Raw genomic sequence first — 17,802 nt, 5'->3', positions numbered from 1 at the left:
GCTTCAAGTTCAGTGACTGGGCCCTTGGACACACATCCCAGCCACAAGGCACTCCCTGTAGCTTCCTGCCGGTGCCTGGGACTGGTCTCTAGCAAGGCGTGGAGGAAGCTGAAGAGGAAGAGGAGAGGCCCTCCTTGCTCACCTCCTGCCCAGAGTGTTTCATTCTGAGTGGCTCCAGCCAGACCCCATAGATCAGGGAAGGAGTGGGTGGGGGCTCCTGGTGAAGCTGACCCCTCCACCCAACACCCCCAGGGACAAATTGAAAGTGAGAACAGGGGTTGGGGGAAAGGACTAGCACCACCCCCGCCCCTAAAATAGCTCAGCACAAAGCCCATGGACAGTCCTTTCTCCTTCCCTTTCCCCCAGGAGCCCGCATGGCCCCTCGGGGCCTGTTCTTTGTGTTCCCAGGAGAGCTGAACACACATGCACGGTCCAGGGCTCATCTGTCACCTTCCTCTCCCAGGTGCCCTGTGCATTCCCCGCGCCCCAATCCAGAGGAGTGGCTTGAGGGATGAGACGTCTGTCTGGCTGCTGGATGGGTAAGTAGGGAGAGGCATGCTCTGCCCTCCTCCGCTCACCCCGGGAACGGACCCGCTAGAGTGTTTGTGTCATTTCCGGGGAGCGCACAATAGGTAGCATCATCTCCCTGTCTCGTGCTGATCGCGGTCCACGGCAGTGCTTTGGAGAATTCTCCCTTTTGTGCTTGGCGTCGTCTTCGTTGGTCAAGGCTGGTCTCCCAAGGAGCGTGGGACGCTGGTCCAAGGCTGTGGCATGAGATGCTCACCATGCCCCCGGGAGAAAGGGGTCCCAAGCCTTGGGTACCCGGCTCAAAACACTGGTCGGCCCCGTGTGACATGCACCGGGCGTTGGTGGGCGCTGCGCAGGCTCCCGCCGCGGCCTCGGGAAGGCAGCGCCTTGGACGCCAAGGTTGGGAGTGTCTGTCGGGGTCTCCAGGCGGGGCTCACAACATGTTGGTCTCCTTCTCGTTCTTCGAGGATCTCTCGTTGATGGACGACATCCTGGTCGAGTTCCTGTAGCTGGGGTCGGGGTACTGGCCCGTGTCCTCACTCAGAGCGCTGGCCAGGCGGGAGAAGAAGGTTACCCTGAACTTCTTGAAGTCCTGACCCATGAAGGCATACAGGATGGGGTTCATGCAGCTGTTGGCAATGGCGAGGACCGTGGCCAGGGGCAAGCCCAAGGTGAAGATGGAGGCAGGCACGGAGGTGTGGTGGAGCTCCAGGAGGTAGAGGGTTTGGTAGGGGCACCAGCAGAGGAAGAAGGTGATGATGATGGTCAGGATGATCTTGAAGGGCTTCTTGCTCTTGGCCAGGCGGTTGCGCCGGAGCTTGCAGACGATGGTGACGTAGCAGGCCGTGATGATGAGGACCGGGATCAGAAAGCCACAGAGGAAGCGCATGACGCTCACCGCCAGGTGCCAGCGGAACCCCACGGAGCCCGGATGAAGGTGTGCGCGCCCCAGGGAAGAGTTGGCCTCTCCCAGGCTGAAGTTGCTGAAGCACACTATCTTCCCGTGCACGAGGACCGTGTCCCGGAACACGAGGGAAGGGAAGCTCAAGAGGGAAGCCAGGACCCAGATGACCACGCAGGCCACGTAGACCAGCTGTATGCTGCGGTGGTTCTGGGACCAGACGGGGAGGAGCACCGCGATGCAGCGGTCGAAGCTGATGGCCATCAGCAGAAAGACGCTGGTGTGCATGTTGTGGTTGAGCAGGAAGTTGCTGAGCTTGCACATGGCCGTCCCGAACACCCAGTGATAGTCCGCGGCCACGTAGGCGATGTGGAAGGGGAGGAAGAGGTTGAACAGGAAATCGGCGATGGCCAGGTTGACGAACCAGATGGTGTTCACCGTCTTCTTCACCTTGAAGGTGGCGATGAAGATCACCAAGCCATTGCCCAGGATGCCCAGGCAGCAGATGACGCTGTAGACCACCACCAGGAAGATCCTGATCGCCCTGCCTTCCGGGGGTGGAAACTCCTCCAAAACCAGGATGGCTTCAGGGTCCTCAGGGTACTCGTAATCATAGTGGTAATCGTAGGAGTTGTTGTAATCCTCCCCCTCCATGCTCTGCAAGGGGAGAGACCAAGGTCATGAGCAGAACCTGGACTGGAACTGCCTTCAAGAGGCCAACCAAGATCAGCAAGCCCGACAGTGTTCTCCCTGGCAAGGCACAAGGCCGGTTCCTTAGCTTAACTACTTCCCGTTTTGCTATTTTATTTACTTAACAAATAGCTGACCAGCACCTCCTACACACCAGGGACTGTTCTGAAGCCTTGACATACACAAACGCTCTTCATCCTTGCAAAAGTTCAGCGAGGTAGATGGGTTAGGAACCCCATTTTACAGGGGAGGCAACTGAGGCACCGAGCACTTAAGTGATCCATCCCAGGTCATTCAGCTGAAAGTTAACCCAACTTCAGAATCTATCCTCTGGACAGCCATGTTTTGCTGCCTCTCTGGAACCCTCCCTCACCTTACAGTCCAGCGGGGGAGACAAACATTCATCCACAATTCCATGATCATGGAAAAAGTGGGAGGAACAACGCTAAATGCCATGAAGGAGAGGTGCACAGGGCCATGAACTCGGTCCCAACCGTGTTCCCAAGACCCAGGGGACAGCTATGCGGTGCTCCCACCTGGTCAGGGGACCCGACTGGCGCCCTTTGGAGATATGCGCTCAGACCCCAAGAGTGGCTCACCGTTCACTGTTAAGGTGTCCAAAGCTCTCCGGGGTGGGTCCTCGGCTGGTCAGTCACCATGCACAGCTGGAAACACCTGCAGGGAGAACAGGAGGCAGCTGTTGGGTCCCGGTCTCAGAGCCACCACGCTGGTGCGCTCTGAGAAAGGACCTCTTGTCGTCATTCCCGATTCACGGAAAAGGAAGCAGGGATGTGCCTGAGGTGACCCAGCTGACGAGCAGCTGAGCTGGAATTGGAACCCAGGATCCTGATGCCCTGGAATTACTGCACTTCCCACCACCAAAGCTCCTCCCATCTGGACAAACGGACTCCAAGCAGGTAGATGTCTGAGCCCGGCGAGACGGCCAGTCGGTGCTTCATTACCCATCCCTCCAGCTTCCCTCCATCCAAATTCATCGCCGCTCCTTCACGGACTTGCGGTTATATTTTATTGCATAAGAGCCGTCATCTGATTTTATTAAACAAGAGCTACTTGTAAAATTCCATTGAGGACTCTGGGCTCCAGGGATTCTGAATTGGAGCTGGGGTGTCGACCCCACTCCGCAGGCTGGGAGCAAATTCCAGGGGTGCCCAGTAATGGGTCCCCAGGCCCCCAGGCAGGAGGTGGCAGAGCCGGGACTGGAGCCCCGTCTGCAGAACCCGGGCTCTTCCCATTGCTCCATGCTGCCCCCAAATCGTGATGTGATGACTGAGTATCCACATCCCCTACGCTGTGCAGGCCCCAGGGACAAGGAAATGGCTCTTTTAGCAGGAGGGCTGCCTGCGCTCCAGTCATCACATCCACGCTCCAGGCAGGAAGCTGGGAAAGATGAAGGAGGGGTCTCCACGGGAGCTCATAGTCGGTTGCAAGACACCAGGCAGAAGAAGTGCTCCCAGGCCGGGAAGGGGTGCTTCTTGGTTTTAAACCATCAGCTGACAATCTAAAACGACAGAAGGAGCCCTAGCCGGTTTGGCTCATTGGATAGGGTGTCGGCTTACTGATCTGAAATGTCCCGGGTTCGATTCCGGTCCAGGGCACGTACCTCCGTTGCAGGCTCGATCCCCGGCCCTGGTCGGGGCTCCTGTGGGAGGCAACCAATCCATGTGTCTCTCTCACATCGCTGTTTTTCTCTCTGTGTGTCGCTCCCCCTCCCTTCCACACTCTCTATAATCAATGGAAAAATATCCTCGGCTGAGGATTAACAACAACATCCACAAAAAAGATGATAGAAGGAGGGAGGAGGGTGGGCCCCACCTCCCAGCATGCCCCCCTTTTTGGCAGTCGGGAGGGGGGTGTCTGAGCCCCTGGAGGAGGGTGGAAAGGAACGGGGACTCAGGACCGAGCTCTTGGCGCTGCGGTGTCTGCAGAGACCCTCTGGGGACACAGATGACGTCACGTCTGGCTCTCCGGCTGGGCTAGGAGCAGCTCAGGGTCAGGGGCCACCTCTTTCCATCTTTGAATGGGGGCCAGGCTGGGCCGGCACAGGGTGGCGCTGACATATTATGGGCATGTCTGCCCGCTCACCCCTCACCCCTCCTCCTGAGAGCTGAGTGAGTCAGTGTCCCCAGTTGGTATGTGTCCTCCCCCCACCCCAGTCCCTCGGCTCTCCCTGGACGGGGACCCCAGTCACAAGTTTGCATTTGGCCTCTATTCTGTCCCCACAGACATCCCTCCTGTCCTGAGCTCATTTCTGTCACTAGACCATGTAGTTCTGAGTTGAATGGTCAAGGACACCGATTCTGGGCTGCCTCACATCCTCAGTCGGTATGAACTTCCTATGACTTTGAACAAGTCAGTTACCTTCTCTGCACCTCAGTTGTCTTATCCATAAAATGGGCACGATCACAATCCTTGGGAATGGTTGAGAGGCTTAAATGTCACATGCAAAGTAACTTAGAGTAGTATTGTTACTGGGTCACTATGTTGTTATTGTTTTTATTACTGTTCTTTTTATTATTATTGTCATGGTGATTATTATTTCTTGGGCTTCCACTCTTAACTCCCTCCTGAAATGGCCGTAGCCTGGGAAGGTGGGAGGACCAATGCATCCTGCCCACTAGTCTCCCAGCTCTGGGTTCAAGGACAGGTCAAGGGCAACATAGGCAAGGATTTTGCTTCTCTAAGCTCCAGTCTCCTCATCTCCCCAACGGGGGTAAGAACCTCTCCCTCATGTTGCCAGGAGAGTCATGGGACAGGAGAATGAATCCTTTGCCAATTATAAGCTGTAAAGAGCTATAAAATTCTAGTTATTCGTATTTCTTAAACCCTCACAACCAGGAAGCTCATGAAAAAAGAATCTATAACTATATATACATAACATAGGTACACACATAGGTAACATGTATTTGAGTATTCACCATATGCCAAACACTGCAATGCAAGACTCCATGCAATGCTGCCAACCGCCCTGCAAGGATATCAGTTTGCAGGGAAGAGAACTGAGGTTCAGAGAGGTGAAGCAACTTGCCCGAGGCCACACAGCTGGGAAATCTGACTCCAGAACCCAGCTTCCAAGTCTCATGCTCCCTTTGTTTCCCTGATGGCTAGGGGGCCCTCAACCCCACCTCTCTGAGTCCTATAAGCCTCAGCCTGGAATTCTGAGAGCCCAGACCTTCATCACACTCTTCGTCCTCCACGGAGCTGCCTTCCCCGAGCCACCTCACGTTTTCTTAAAGGCTCCGTGAAAATCACACCTGCGATGTAGGTCCTGGACGATGGAAATGCCCCCTGCCCTTTTGGGGTGCCCTTATGAAGCCCCCTTCCCAGTGAGAAGTGCCCTTGAGAATTCAGGGTGGGGAACACCATTGCTTCCCCTGCAGAACTGGACTGCTTCCTCATTCTTGAACATCCAGGTCCTACCACGGATCATGTTTCCCTTTTTGACCTGGCCACAAGGAAGCTCTGAATCACATTTGCAGGTCAAAAGTAGCAATTCCATTGACCCTGCTGGTCTGCAGGTTTTTGCGTTGGTTTGGGTTGGTCCTTGTGTCTACATCTATTATACTTGATATTGGTTTTAGTTCCTTATAATAAACTAGAGGCCTGTTGCATGAATTCGTGCACCAGTGGGGTCCCTCGGCCTAGCCTGCAGGATCTGGCTGAAGCTGACTCTCCGACATCCCCCAAGGGGTCCCAGATTGTGAGAGGGCACAGGCCAGGCTGAGGGACCCCACCAGTGCACGATCGGGGCCGGGGAGGGATGCAGGAGGTTGGCCAGCCGTGCCCGTCCTTTCCTTGGACAGTTCCCATAGGTCCCTGGGAGAGGATGCCAGGGAGAATTTGATACAGAAGGCAGGAGATCTGCTGTGACACCTGAGCAAGTCGCTCCCCCTCTCTGAGCCTCAGTTGTGCAATCTATAAAATGGGAATGATAGTGGGTGCCATACCTACTTCTCAGGGCTGCTGGGAGGATGCGCTAAAGTGAAAAAGATGAGCTTCTGGAATGAGGACTGGGAGGGAGACAATCTCTAGATTCCTCTCTTTTTGTAACTCTTTTTTTTATAACTTTACTTGGAAATAAGTACAGACTCACAAGAAGTTGCAAGAATAGTACAGAGCAGTCGCGTACCTACCACCCGATTGCCCTCCAGGGCTGGAAGAGAGGGGACGGGTGAATGCTGCGCAGCTGTTAGAAGCCACAGCTTATCTAGGGCGCATGCAGCAAAGCGGAATGCAAGCGTCCTGAAGCCACCTCCCCTCCCAGCACTGAGTCCATTGGAAACATGCTTGCACAAGCAGCCACACGCACAATTTTGTGTGTTTTTTGGTGTGTGTTTTTTTGCAAGAACACATTGGAATCACAAGATACACACTGAACCAATTAGGATACACATTGAACCAATTAGAATGGTTCTGTGGGAGCGGAAATAGGGGTGGGGGGCAGGGAGTAGAAAGCAGGGCTGAAAGGAAATCAATGCAGTAAGGAAAGTAAGACCAGTCAGCACGGGCTTCCGGAGGCCAGAGGCGACGCAGACGGAGGTGGACGGAGGGGTGTCATCATGTTGGCCCTCCCGCCCCTCCCGAGGTCCACAAAAACCCACAGCAAACAAACGGACACCCCAAAGCCCTGCCTGGGGGTTCTGTTTGGGCAGCGCCTGGGTCACTGAATCCCGGATGAAGCCACACTGGGCAGGCCCGGGCCCCACCCTCACAACCTCCTCCCCTGTCGGGCAGGGAATGAACTCGGAGGAGCCAGGAAGTCACAGCATCGGCCCAGTTGGAGGCGGCTACGCAGTGGCCCAGGCCCTGGCACCTCTTTGGCGAGCCTAGCCCCTGCCAGGAACCAGATGGTCACCAGGCAGAAGGTCCCGCTGCAGATGGTCCCGCCCTGCCCAGACCCTGGGGGAGGGGTGGACCGGGGCTCAAGGTCACATCTGGTCCTCCCACCACCAAGAGCAAAAACCTGAGACAGACGTTCTCTGCTTAATTTTTGTGAAACAACCCTGTCTGCCCTCCAGGCGCCGTTCTGAGCACTGTTCCAGACGGGGAAACCGAGGCCCAGAGAGGGTCATGAGGGGCCCAAGGTCACACAGCTGGCTCACGGAAGCCAGGCAGAGCCTATTGGTCATTCTGAACAGAAGAGGAAGCTCAGAACCTCCTGAGCGGCCAAACCCACTCTCTGTCCTTGTCCGCTGCTTGATCCCTCGGAATGTTCCGGAATCCTCTGGTCTTTGCCCCCTGGAACCTCCCAGGAGCCTCCAGGAGGTCATTCTGGAAGGGTTCTGGGTGTGCCTTTGACGGATGGGGCAAGGCGAGGCTTCTAGTTCCCTGGGATTTGCCCTCAAGCCCCTCTGCGTTTCGTCAGTGGCCCAAGTGGGACTGTGTCTCAATCCCAGAAGCTCTGGGGAGGGTGCTGCGGGAGCGAAGCTCACTCACCCGTCCGTCCTTCGCAGACATGCGCAGCCCACTGCTCCTTGGCCCTAGTGGGGAGGCTGGGGGGCCGCGGACACCCTGTGATCACCTGGGCCTCCCCCTACTCCTGCAGGGTCGCTGGCATCAGTACCGATCTACCAAGGGGGAGGGGGTCACTCGCCCAAGGTCACTCACCTAGTTAGCGGGGACTTGAACCCAGGTCCTGGTGACTCCAGCGCCCCCCTCCTCCAGCTGCTGCCCGCCTGCCTGGGGCCCACAGGCTCCCGGGACGCAGGGCTGAGAAGCTTCTGGGTGGCAGAGGCGTGCCGGCGGCTTCCTCTCTGGGTCACTGCCCAGGCCCTTTAGCCAAACAGGCACCCTGAGTCTGCAAAGGCACCCTCCTGACCACAGCTGTCTGTCCGTGTCTGTCTGTCCCATGTCTCTCCCTCTGTCTCATGTCTCCGCCTCTCTTTCCAATCTCCATGCCTGCCTCTCTCTGCACATGTCTTGTTCTCTCTGCGCCTCTCTCTCTCTCTCTCTTTCTCTCTCTCTCTCCTCCCTGTCTGTCTTCTCTCTCTGTCACCCTGTCCCTTCCCTCTGAGAGGCTCAGCAGCTCCTCACCTGCCCACAGGTGAGTACCTGTGTGCCCAACCTGCCCGCAGCCACTCACTGGCCCTCCCACGTGCTGCTCTCTGGGCAGATGGCACTAACTTCCCCTGGTGGCGGCCCCAGGCCAGCAGGCGCCTCATCGGCCAGCCGTGGGCGTGGGAACCTTCGGGGAAACGGGAGCTCTTCCCCAGTGTGTGGCCTGGCTCCAGTTCCCTTGTTCCCCACCCCCAGCCCACCCTGACAGCGGGGATGTCCCGCTCTGTGTGTCTTGGCCTCTGAAAGGCTTTGAGGGGCTGAGAGGCCCCTCGGAGGTCGCCCATTTTGGAGCCGGGGCAACTGAGGTCACGAGAGAGCGCGTGAACCTCCCTAAGGCACTCAGAGGAGGACCCTGGGCTGTCTAGGCTGTGGCGGGCGCATCCCCAGTGCCTGGAACTCTGCCTGGCACCTACCACCCCGGAGGCCTCTGCACTGCACATCCTCCGCGCACAGGTGGAGTGGGAGCTCGCTCAGAGAGGCGGGGTGACCAGCCAGGCTCACCCAGCCCTTAGCATCCGCCCAGGATGTGAACTAGACTCCCTGACCCCGTCGCTACTCCTACTCGTCCAATAGCACAGCCTCAGCCAGCGGCGGAGACATCCCGGGCCTTCCAGACACCACTCTCCAGGTCACAACTGTCATCTCTCGCCAGCAATGTCCCCGCGTCCCCCAGGCCCGGCCGCTGGCTGTGGGTCCGGATGCCTTTGCTGCCTGCCGGGTTCCCACCTGGTCCCTCCCCCTGTCTCACCCTTCAGGGCAGAGAAGAGGGGCCTCCCAGCCCCCACCCCCAGGTGGCTCCAGGAAACCCCTCAGGGCTCCAGTCCCCAGATCTCCAGCTCTGAGGGACCCCGAGACCCCGAAACCACACAGCACCAGCTGCTGTTCCAGCGGTGCGCCTGGCCGCCAGCCCCGGACAGAATTAGCTCTGTGTTGGAGTTTCCTCCCTGGTCCCACGCCCACACCGGGAGCTCACGCTGAGTCACCGCCGCGGGTGGAAGGCGCTGGCTGCCTCACGGGCTGCCCACTTCCTGCTGGTTGAGATGGGGTGCACGCAGGGGTTGCGGGCTCGATCTCCGGTGTGGGGCGTGGTGGAGGCAGCCAATCGATGATTCTCGCCCATCGTTGATGTTTCTATCTCTCTCTCCCTTCCTCTCGGAAATCAATAGAAATACATTTTTTAAAAAGTAAAGTTCTCAGCTGCTCCTCATACCCTTAGAACAACACCAACTCCTTACCCAAACCCCTAAGGCCCAAGCAGTCCGGCCCCTGCCTACCCTAGGACTAAGCTAAGGCCCCCACCCCGTGCCCAGGTGGAGTGCCAACGCCTCTTTGCAAACCCTATTTTATCGCAGACCCAGCCGCCATTCCCAGCCACCAAAGGCCCAGCACGAATGTTTGGATAGAGGTCTCTCTTCCCAGGCCAGAAAGCCCCTCGGCCCCCAACGATGAGTCCCGCGAACCCTGTGTTCTCTCGGCCACTCCGCTTGCGTCCCGAGCCATGGGGCAGAGGGCCTGCGCCTGGAGGTAGCCTGGCAACAAATGTTCTCTCTTTCTTATATCCCACAGGTCTGGGAGGCCTAGTCCCCCATTTGCATAATCCCCCGGAGGCATCCACTCACACAAATAATCCCCAGACGAGAGCGAGAGCGTGGTGTGTCTGCGAGGCAGTGTGCCTGGGGAGATCTCGGGATGTGGTCAGGGGCGGCTGCCGTGGTGGTCACCGTCTCCCCCGGCCAGCAGCCAGCCCGTGGGATGCACCGGGTGTCCTGCTCCCAGCACGGGCCTGGAGCCCGGACTCTGAGGGTTTGTGGTGAGGTGGATAGTAAGAAGCTAAGAAAATGCCTGAGCAAGTGGGATGAGGACACTGAGGTAGCCGAACCGACAGAGAAGTTTACAGGCGATGCAGAAGGCCACTGCCCTAGAGATACCGTCCCTGCAGGCCTCTGTTGTGGTTCAGCCCCAGGCCCCTGGGGCCCCGAAAAGCAGCTGCACCAGGTGGGTAAGGGACACTCCCACCAGCTGCCAATCAGTAGAGACCATGACCCTGAAAGAAGACGTCTGGGCAAGCTGACAGATATTCTGCTGAAACCCTCCCCTGCTGTCTCCCCTAGGGTTCCTGCCTGCAGGGGAGAGATAACGCCCTCCAGACAAATGACCCACATGCCTGAGCCTCCCCCCACCCCCACCCGCAGCGTGCACTCCCTAGACTCCGGGGGACCCCAGAGACTTCAACCAGGGGAGCGATGGGCAGTGGCAGCTCATCCCGGGCTGACCCCCTGACCTGTCCGCACGGCCCCCTTTGCTCTGACTTCCCAGTGAGTCCCACCGAGGCTCCCCCGTTGCCTCCTCTACCCTAGGCCCTCCCTTGTCTCACTGTCCCCCGCTTTAGTAAATGCACCCTCCCAGTCACCTGGACTCGGGTTGTGAACTGTGTCCCACATGAAGCCAAGGACCTACCCACGACCAGCTGGCCCGAGGCAGACCCGCTCAGGGCCAGGTCCCCTGGTGGGTAACACGGGTGCCCCCAAGAAGTCAGTTCTTGAACCCTGCCCCCCTCAATCCAGGCCCGCACAGCCCACCCTCAGCCCTGAGGCCCAGGCTGCAGCAGATACTGCCCCAAAGCATGGCTTCTCCCCCTGGCACCTGGAGACCCCCAGGAGGTGGCAGCCACAGCCGCTGTCCCCATCAGCAGGGCCCCCACCTGCTGGGGGAGAGGAGCAAGGAAGCTAAGAACACGGCTTGTCTGCTTCTGAGGCCCTTCTGTTCCACCCCTGGGCTGGGCTCCCTCCCTCCTTCCTTCTCTCTTGCTCTGTCAGTTGAATGAGAACCTCACCAGGCCCCTGAAACTCACCCCAGGGCCCCGGTCGGTACATGAGACCCAGCCAGGCATCCTGGTAAGGAGCTTGGGATCCCAGCGTCAGGGTTAACGAATATTAATAGTAACCACCCAAATAGCAGTATTTTATTGAGCATCTACTCTGTGTGCCAAGGTGCCGAGGTGCACTTTCTGTATGTCACCCCACACAAACCCTGTGGGGTGGTGGTTACGATTGCCCCCATTACAGAGTTGGGGAAGCTGAGGCCCAGCAAGGTTAAGAGTCTTACTCAAGGTCATGTGGCTACCAAGAGGCAAAGGTGGGATTTGAATTCAGACTAAGAATCGAGTGCTCTTTCTTTTACGCTTTGCAGGCTCTACTTGGCAAATGTTCTTAGATACATCGCTGGCTCTTTGGGGCCTCAATTTTCCCATCTGTAAAACAGGGAGGTTGGAGTTGATGGTCTCAAAGGCCCCCTTTCAGCTTTAAAAAAAAATGCTGGTTGAATGGGCCAACAAAAAGACATCATGGCTCAGTGTCATGCTGTGTGACCTTGGGCAAGTTGCTTGACCTCTCTGAGCTGTAGTGAAGTCACCTATAAAATGACAATAATAAAGCCTTCCTCTCGGTAAATCAAGAGGTCTTGGATGAAAAGTTCTCTTGGGACCCCTTGCAGATCTAAGATCTCCGGGCTGGAGATACAAGGTTAACTTAAAAGTCTCGCCGGAGCCGGTTTGGCTCAGTGGATAGAGCGTCGGCCTGCGGACTGAAGGGTCCCGGGTTCGATTCCAGTCAAGGGCGTGTGCCTGGGTTGCGGGCACATCCCCAGTGGGGAGTGTGCAGGAGGCAGCTGATCGATGTTTCTCTCTCATCGATGTTTCTAACTCTCTCTCTCTCCCTTCCTCTCTGTAAAAAATCAAAATATATTTTAAAATAAATAAATAAATAAATAAAAGTCTCTCCACCACGATGCCATGATGAGTAATTCTGGGGTCCTTGTTGTGACAAGGTGGTTTCAGACTTGTCCCCACTCCAAGCTACCCAGTGGCCAGAGGGGCCCACTCTTGGGAGTCCAGGTTCAAGGCCCTTCCTAGTTCAGTGAACGTGGACCAATTACCTCTCTTCTCTAAGCCTCAGTGTGCTCATCTGTAACATGGGCCTCATCCCATTTCTCCCTCCTAGAGTTAGCGTGAGCGTGTCGTGGAACAATGCTATGGACACAGTACCCAGCGCACAGTAGGTGCCCAGCAGATGTCTAGAAAAAATCAGACGGCGACGTATCTGTGAGCACAGGCAGCGTTTCTCTCCCACGGTGGGGGGAGGGGGGCAGCGGAGGGTGGGGGGAGGAAACCAGGTTGAGTCTAGTTCGCAGGTTCTAAACCAAAGATCTGTGTTCCTGGAAATCATCGGAGCTCAGAGATGAGTCTGGAGGGTATCTGGATGCCAAAGAGGCTTGGGAGCCGGGTCGCAGCCTGCGGTCCCGCTCAGCTGCCTCCTCCCAGACCACACGCTGCCCTGGCCGGATGAGGAAGCCGTGGCTACAGCTCCTCCACCTCAGCTCAGCCCTGTCTCCCTTCCCAGCACCCCCACATCCTCTGCAAGAGCCTCTGCAAAGCATTTTTCAACTTGATTCAAGCCCCTCGGTTGAAATCAAGCCAGTGTCTCACTCTGTCGGCCCGGGGCATGAAAGCATGAAAAGGAACAGCCTATCTGGGACTTAGCCATGGCCCCCGTGTACCGTGAAGATGAAGGAAAGGGATGAAGGAAAGCCCGTCCCCTGGAGGCTCTCAAACAATGTCACGGCCCCCTTATTCCCATTTCACAGATGAGCAAACTGATTCAGACGCGTTTGGTGATCTTTTCCCAAAGTGTCCCAGCAAGTGAGTAGTGAGCAGGATTGAAGCGGGATAGTAAGAAGCTAGGAAAATTCCTTGGCAACTGGACGGAAGAAACGGAGACAGCTGAACAAATTGCTTGAGCCATTTACAGCCAGATGCGGAAGGTCATCTCCCTAGAGAGAACATCCAGGCCTCAGCTGGATTTCAGCTCCAAGACCAGAAAAGCAGCAAAACAAGGTGGGAGACGCCAGGACCAGCTGCTTTTCCCCTGCCCTGGCGCTGACCAATCAGTGGAGACGACGACCCTTGAAAGGACACATCTGGATAAGCTAATGAATATTTTATGAGGACTCCCCCTTAAACTCCCAGCCTTTAAAAATCCTCAGAACAGAAGACCCAGCACATGCTCTTCCTCCCGGGAGCAGGTCCACACCTTTCCCTTCCCCCCTTCTTCCCTCTCAGGCCCGCATCTCCTAATCTCAAAGGGTCCTCGCGGGACCTGCAACCAGGGGAGCAGCGGGCAGCAGCAGCCCGTCCCAGGCTCATCCCTGAACCTGCTCCCTGTGCTCTGACTTCCCAGGGAGCCAGAGCAGCCTGCCTACGCTCTCCTGTTGTTCTTCCAGCCTAGGCCCTCCCTGTGGCACCCTCCCCAGCTTATTAAACTGTCCTCTCCCATCACCTGGACTCGGATTGTGAACTCTTTCCTGCAGGAAGTCAAAACCCGCCCGCTACGGGCCAGCCCGAGGCAGACCCGCTCTGGGCCCGGTGCCCTTTTCAGTCGTAGAATCAGGAGCTCCAGCCTGGGCTTCAGACTCCTCTCGTGGTTTTCCCCGGAATCATGTTCGGTATCACTTAGAGCTAAGTTTTCCTCCCAGCTCCAGCCCATCGGGCTGTGTGACCTCGCACGGGTTACTTCACCACTCTGAGCCTCACACACCTCATCTGGAGCCCGTATCGCCAAGAGTTGTGAGGACTCAAGAAAACAAGGTGGCCTCGTGCCTGTCACAGTCTCCATTACTTATTACTGTCAGGAAAGGAGAAACTGGGGAATATGTTCCCGCTGCTCCCCCGGTGCTGTCCACTATGCTAGAGTCCAAGGAGGACTCGGCAGGGCACCGGGCTCCCCCCGGAACTGCTCAGAGCAGGGCTGGATGCCAGGGATGTTGGCTAAACTGGAGACCCCTGGAGGCTGCAGCCTCAGGACCCCTTCCCAGCCTTCTCCTGTCCCCTCCGCTCATGCCCCGAGCAGCAGTGAGGCCGGAGCACATCTGGCCCAGGGCAGCCCTGCCCAGGCCCCTCACTGGCTGCCCAGCAGCCCCGCTCACTCCAGGCCGTCTTGTTCTGGAAGCTTCCTGTCTCCAGCCCCAAACATTCTAACTCTGAGGCCCTGTCAGGGGAGGAAGTGTGCTCAGCATGGGCGCAGGGATCCAGGAGCGCGGTTTGGCACCTTTGCCTGGGAGAGGTCAGAAAACAGAGGCCCCATTGGAGGGTGAGGGAGGGGTGGGGAGGGAGAGACAGGGCCCCTCTCAGGCTGACTCAAACCCTCCAGGAAGCGGAGAAGCTTCCAATAAGATGGCCTTGACATTCAACGGCGGAAAGCTCGAAAGCCAAGGACGTTTCCCTCCAGTTCTCTGCTCCTCCTGTCTCCCTTCCTCCCTCCTTCTAAGAAATGTTTATTAAGCGCCTATAATGCACCAAGCCCAGAGCTGGACCCTGGGGACACAGCAGGGAACAAAGGGACGTGTCCCTCCCTGGAGGGGCTGGCCTTCTCGAGGGGGAGGAACAGGTAACAAACATAAACCATAAAAAAAAGGCAAACACATCCAGATCCAGACCATCTGGGATGAATCCCTGCTCTGCCCCTCACCAGCTGTGTGACCTTAGGCAAGTCACCATGCCTCTCTGTGCCTCGGTTCCCTCCGCTGACAAATAGGGGTGATCCTAGCTCTTCCCTCACAGGGCTGTTGCGAGGATTAAACCAGTTTGCACTGGCAAAGTTTTGAAGCATGCCTGGTCCATCAAAGCACTATGCGAACGCTGAAGTATAAAATGAATCTAACGGTCAGGGATGATATGGGCTACAGATAAAAGAGAAGCAGGGCATAGAGGTGCCGGAGGGGATGCTACTTGAGGTCAAGTGCTCAGAAAAGGCCTGAGCACTCCAGGTAGTGGGAAGTGCACGTGCAAAGGCCCTGAGGCAGGAACAGATTTGGCAAGTTCAGGAAGCAGCATGGGTGGTGCATTCCAACATCCTTTAAAAAGCAGTGGTGGGTCCCTTCTACTAGTAAGTGCCACACGGGGCACTTCTTTGCTAAATGCTGGGGGAGTGAGATGGCCCAGTCTCCACGCTCCCAGAGGGGCCAGGAGTCAGCTGCCAGCCACCATGATGGGGGAACATGTATTTCTTTCTGCGAGTGAATAGTGTCCCTACTTTTGTCATTTTTGTCTCCTGCCTGGCCCTTTCAATGGCTGAGTTTGTGGCCCTGGCTCTAGACAAAGCAAAGAGATGGGTGGCTGGGGAAATCAGGAGAGCTTCTTGGAGGAGGTGACATTTGAGCTGAGCCTTGGTGGGTGCGAAGCCTTTGCTAAATGGAGCTGCGAACCAGCTCAGGAGCCAGGCCGCCTGGGTTTAATCCCAGCCAGCTAAGGGACTCAGGGAGTATCCTTCTGCCACCCCGTGCCTCAGTTTCCTCATCTGTAAAGTGGGGGGAATGGGAGTAGCTGTTACATGGAAGGTGGTTCTGGGATTAAACATCATGACATACAGAAAGTGCTTACACTCGATCCTTCACACCCCCCAGTGCAGTCGCCACACACCAGGCTCCCCCTCGAGATGAGCTGCAGAGAGAGGAGGGGAGGGCCCCTGTGTGTGAACACTGGTCCCCTTTCCCCGGGGCCAGCTAGGGAGAGGTCAGCCACCTGGGGTTACTGCCCTAGGTCGGGGCTGCAGGATCCACAGGAAGCGCCGGCCTGGTGTCAGGGAGGGGTCGCGGAGGGGGACCTTGCAGCTCCCCTCCTTCCAAACCCACCCACTCCCTTTGCTTCCGGAGCCCAGCAGTCCCAGGCCTGAGCCTTGGTTCTTGCAGGTCCCTCTGCTGGGGTGCCCTTTTCTAGTGTCCTCCGCTCCCCCCGGCCTCACTGCGCATGCGACACAAACCCAGGCAGCGCAGGCAGCACAGTGATAAGGGCGAGAAGACAAAATGATCCTGCTGACAGGGGCCAGGCATCTGGCCGGGGCTTCCTTAGGTCCCCACATCATGACAAGCCCCCCCAACCCCCCTGCCAGGAGGACATGGCTCTTATCCCCACTTCGCAGGGGATCATGAGGTGCCGACAGGAACCTAATTAGAGCACCAGCCAGCACCAGGTGGGAGCAGGACTCGAACTCAGGCCTCAGGGAGTCCAGAGCCTGTTTTCTAATGGACCCGGCCGCTTAAATGGGCTGATGGCTGTGACAAGCGTTCAAGTAGCATCCCTACCTCTCTCTTCTCTACATCTCACCAGCAAGGCTTCCCTGTGGGGCCTCAGAAGTCCTCAGCCGTCCCAGGGTCCCAGGGTGCAGCCCTGGGGTGAGAGGAACAGAACCTGAGAGGCTGGGGTGAGGACATGGACTCCCACTCACCGGATGCTGACAGGGTACCTGGTGCCTCTACTCAGAACAAACCTTCAAGATGGGTATTTCCATTCCCATTTTGCAGATGTGGAAACTGAGGCACCAAGAAGCCAAACCACTAGCCTGAGATCCCATGGCTAGGAAGGGGCAGAGGTGGCACTTGAACCCGGGCTATTCTGACACCAGGGCCCACGTCTTCCATCACCGTGACTGCCCTTGACTTTCTATGACTTGCCCGCCAGGGACCCCACTGGACGCAGAGCCCTGCATTCTGCACCCCCTGACCCCGCCTGTGCACCGGGCTGGCAGCGTTGCAGGCTGCACACATCCACCATCCCCCCCTCAGAGAGCCCTCAGTGACCCGACTCACCCACCTCTGGACAGTGCCGTCGCCACACACCAGGCTCTGGGGCAAGTAGGGGGGAAGGGTTGCAGGGGCCTGTGCGGCCAGGTGGACCCCTGAGAGATCCCGGAGCCCCGAGCTGCCCCAGCTGCACCCTGCGCAGGAGGCAGCCTCGGGCACAGGCGCCCTGGGCATCCGCGAAGGTTCTGGCCCCTTGGAATGCCCTGGCTCCGGCCCAGGCAGCTGACGAAAGGGCTCGTGCTGCTGCCAGCAGCCAGGTCGTTGGGAATGTGAGATCCCACCCAGTTCCCAGGCCCTGGGGGAGGAAGGACAGGCGCCCTCCCCTCCGCCCCATCACTGCGCTGTCACCGTTCTCAAGGCAGAGCTCAAACTTTGACCCCCCCGAAGGGTCTTGCTGAGAAAGTCGTGCCCTCTTCCACCCCCCACCCCGACCCTCAACAGAAAAAAAAACAGCTGGTTCCAGGCGAGAGGAAATGCCAGGATCCTGAATGCTTGCTGGAGAGGCTGGAGGCTCAGAAGCTTTGCCACCCTCGCGGGGCAGATAAGGGCAAGTGGCCCCGGAGCGGCTGCAGCAGAGCCAGGTCCCCAGCCGCCTGGCCCTGCGCCTGCCGTGCGGTCTCAGGTCACAGACTCATTCTCTCCACCTGCTACTGGGGTCGATGTGAGGAGGACACGGGCTCACATCCACAGGGCGCACCGCTTGGCGTGTCTGAGAGGCGGGGCCTTCAACACGCAAACCAGAATGCTCTAGGCCAGCGGTTCTCAACCTGTGGGTCGCACCCCCTTTCATTATATTCAATTTGTAACAATGAAATTGAGGGTCACCACCACATGAGGAACTGTGTTAAAGGGTCGCGGCATTAGGAAGGTTGAGAACCACTGCTCTAGGCAAATCCGGGGCAGGTGGGTCACGCTACCTGTACATAGAGTCCAGCTCGAGCAAACGTGCCTCTGGACTGTGATGTTTAAAGAGAACT

At 57.5% G+C, this 17,802-nt stretch overlaps 1 protein-coding gene across 3 annotated transcripts in view; it reads right to left on the bottom strand.

The window, feature by feature from the left end:
- Positions 1 to 14: 14 nt before the first annotated feature.
- The window catches only part of CMKLR1 (chemerin chemokine-like receptor 1), a 29,476-nt gene continuing 11,688 nt past the window's right edge, over positions 15 to 17,802 (bottom strand). For 2 of the 3 annotated variants that reach the window (XM_015562854.1, XM_015562855.1), the window contains exons 2-3: positions 2,719 to 2,794; positions 15 to 2,086 (exon numbers count right to left, since the gene is read on the bottom strand). In XM_015562854.1, the coding sequence (XP_015418340.1) occupies positions 962 to 2,083 (1,122 nt within the window). In that variant the 5' untranslated portion in view covers positions 2,084 to 2,086; positions 2,719 to 2,794 and the 3' untranslated portion in view covers positions 15 to 961. Of the gene's footprint in view, positions 2,087 to 2,718; positions 2,795 to 16,835; positions 17,106 to 17,802 lie in introns of those variants that run through there. The other variant, XM_006762035.2, reaches the window with a different exon arrangement.

This window comes from Myotis davidii, unplaced genomic scaffold, assembly GCF_000327345.1.
Source record: "Myotis davidii unplaced genomic scaffold, ASM32734v1 scaffold478, whole genome shotgun sequence".
NCBI lineage: Eukaryota > Metazoa > Chordata > Mammalia > Chiroptera > Vespertilionidae > Myotis > Myotis davidii.
The sequence above is the reverse complement of the archived record's forward strand: the minus strand, read 5'-3'. Positions and strand labels throughout refer to the sequence as shown.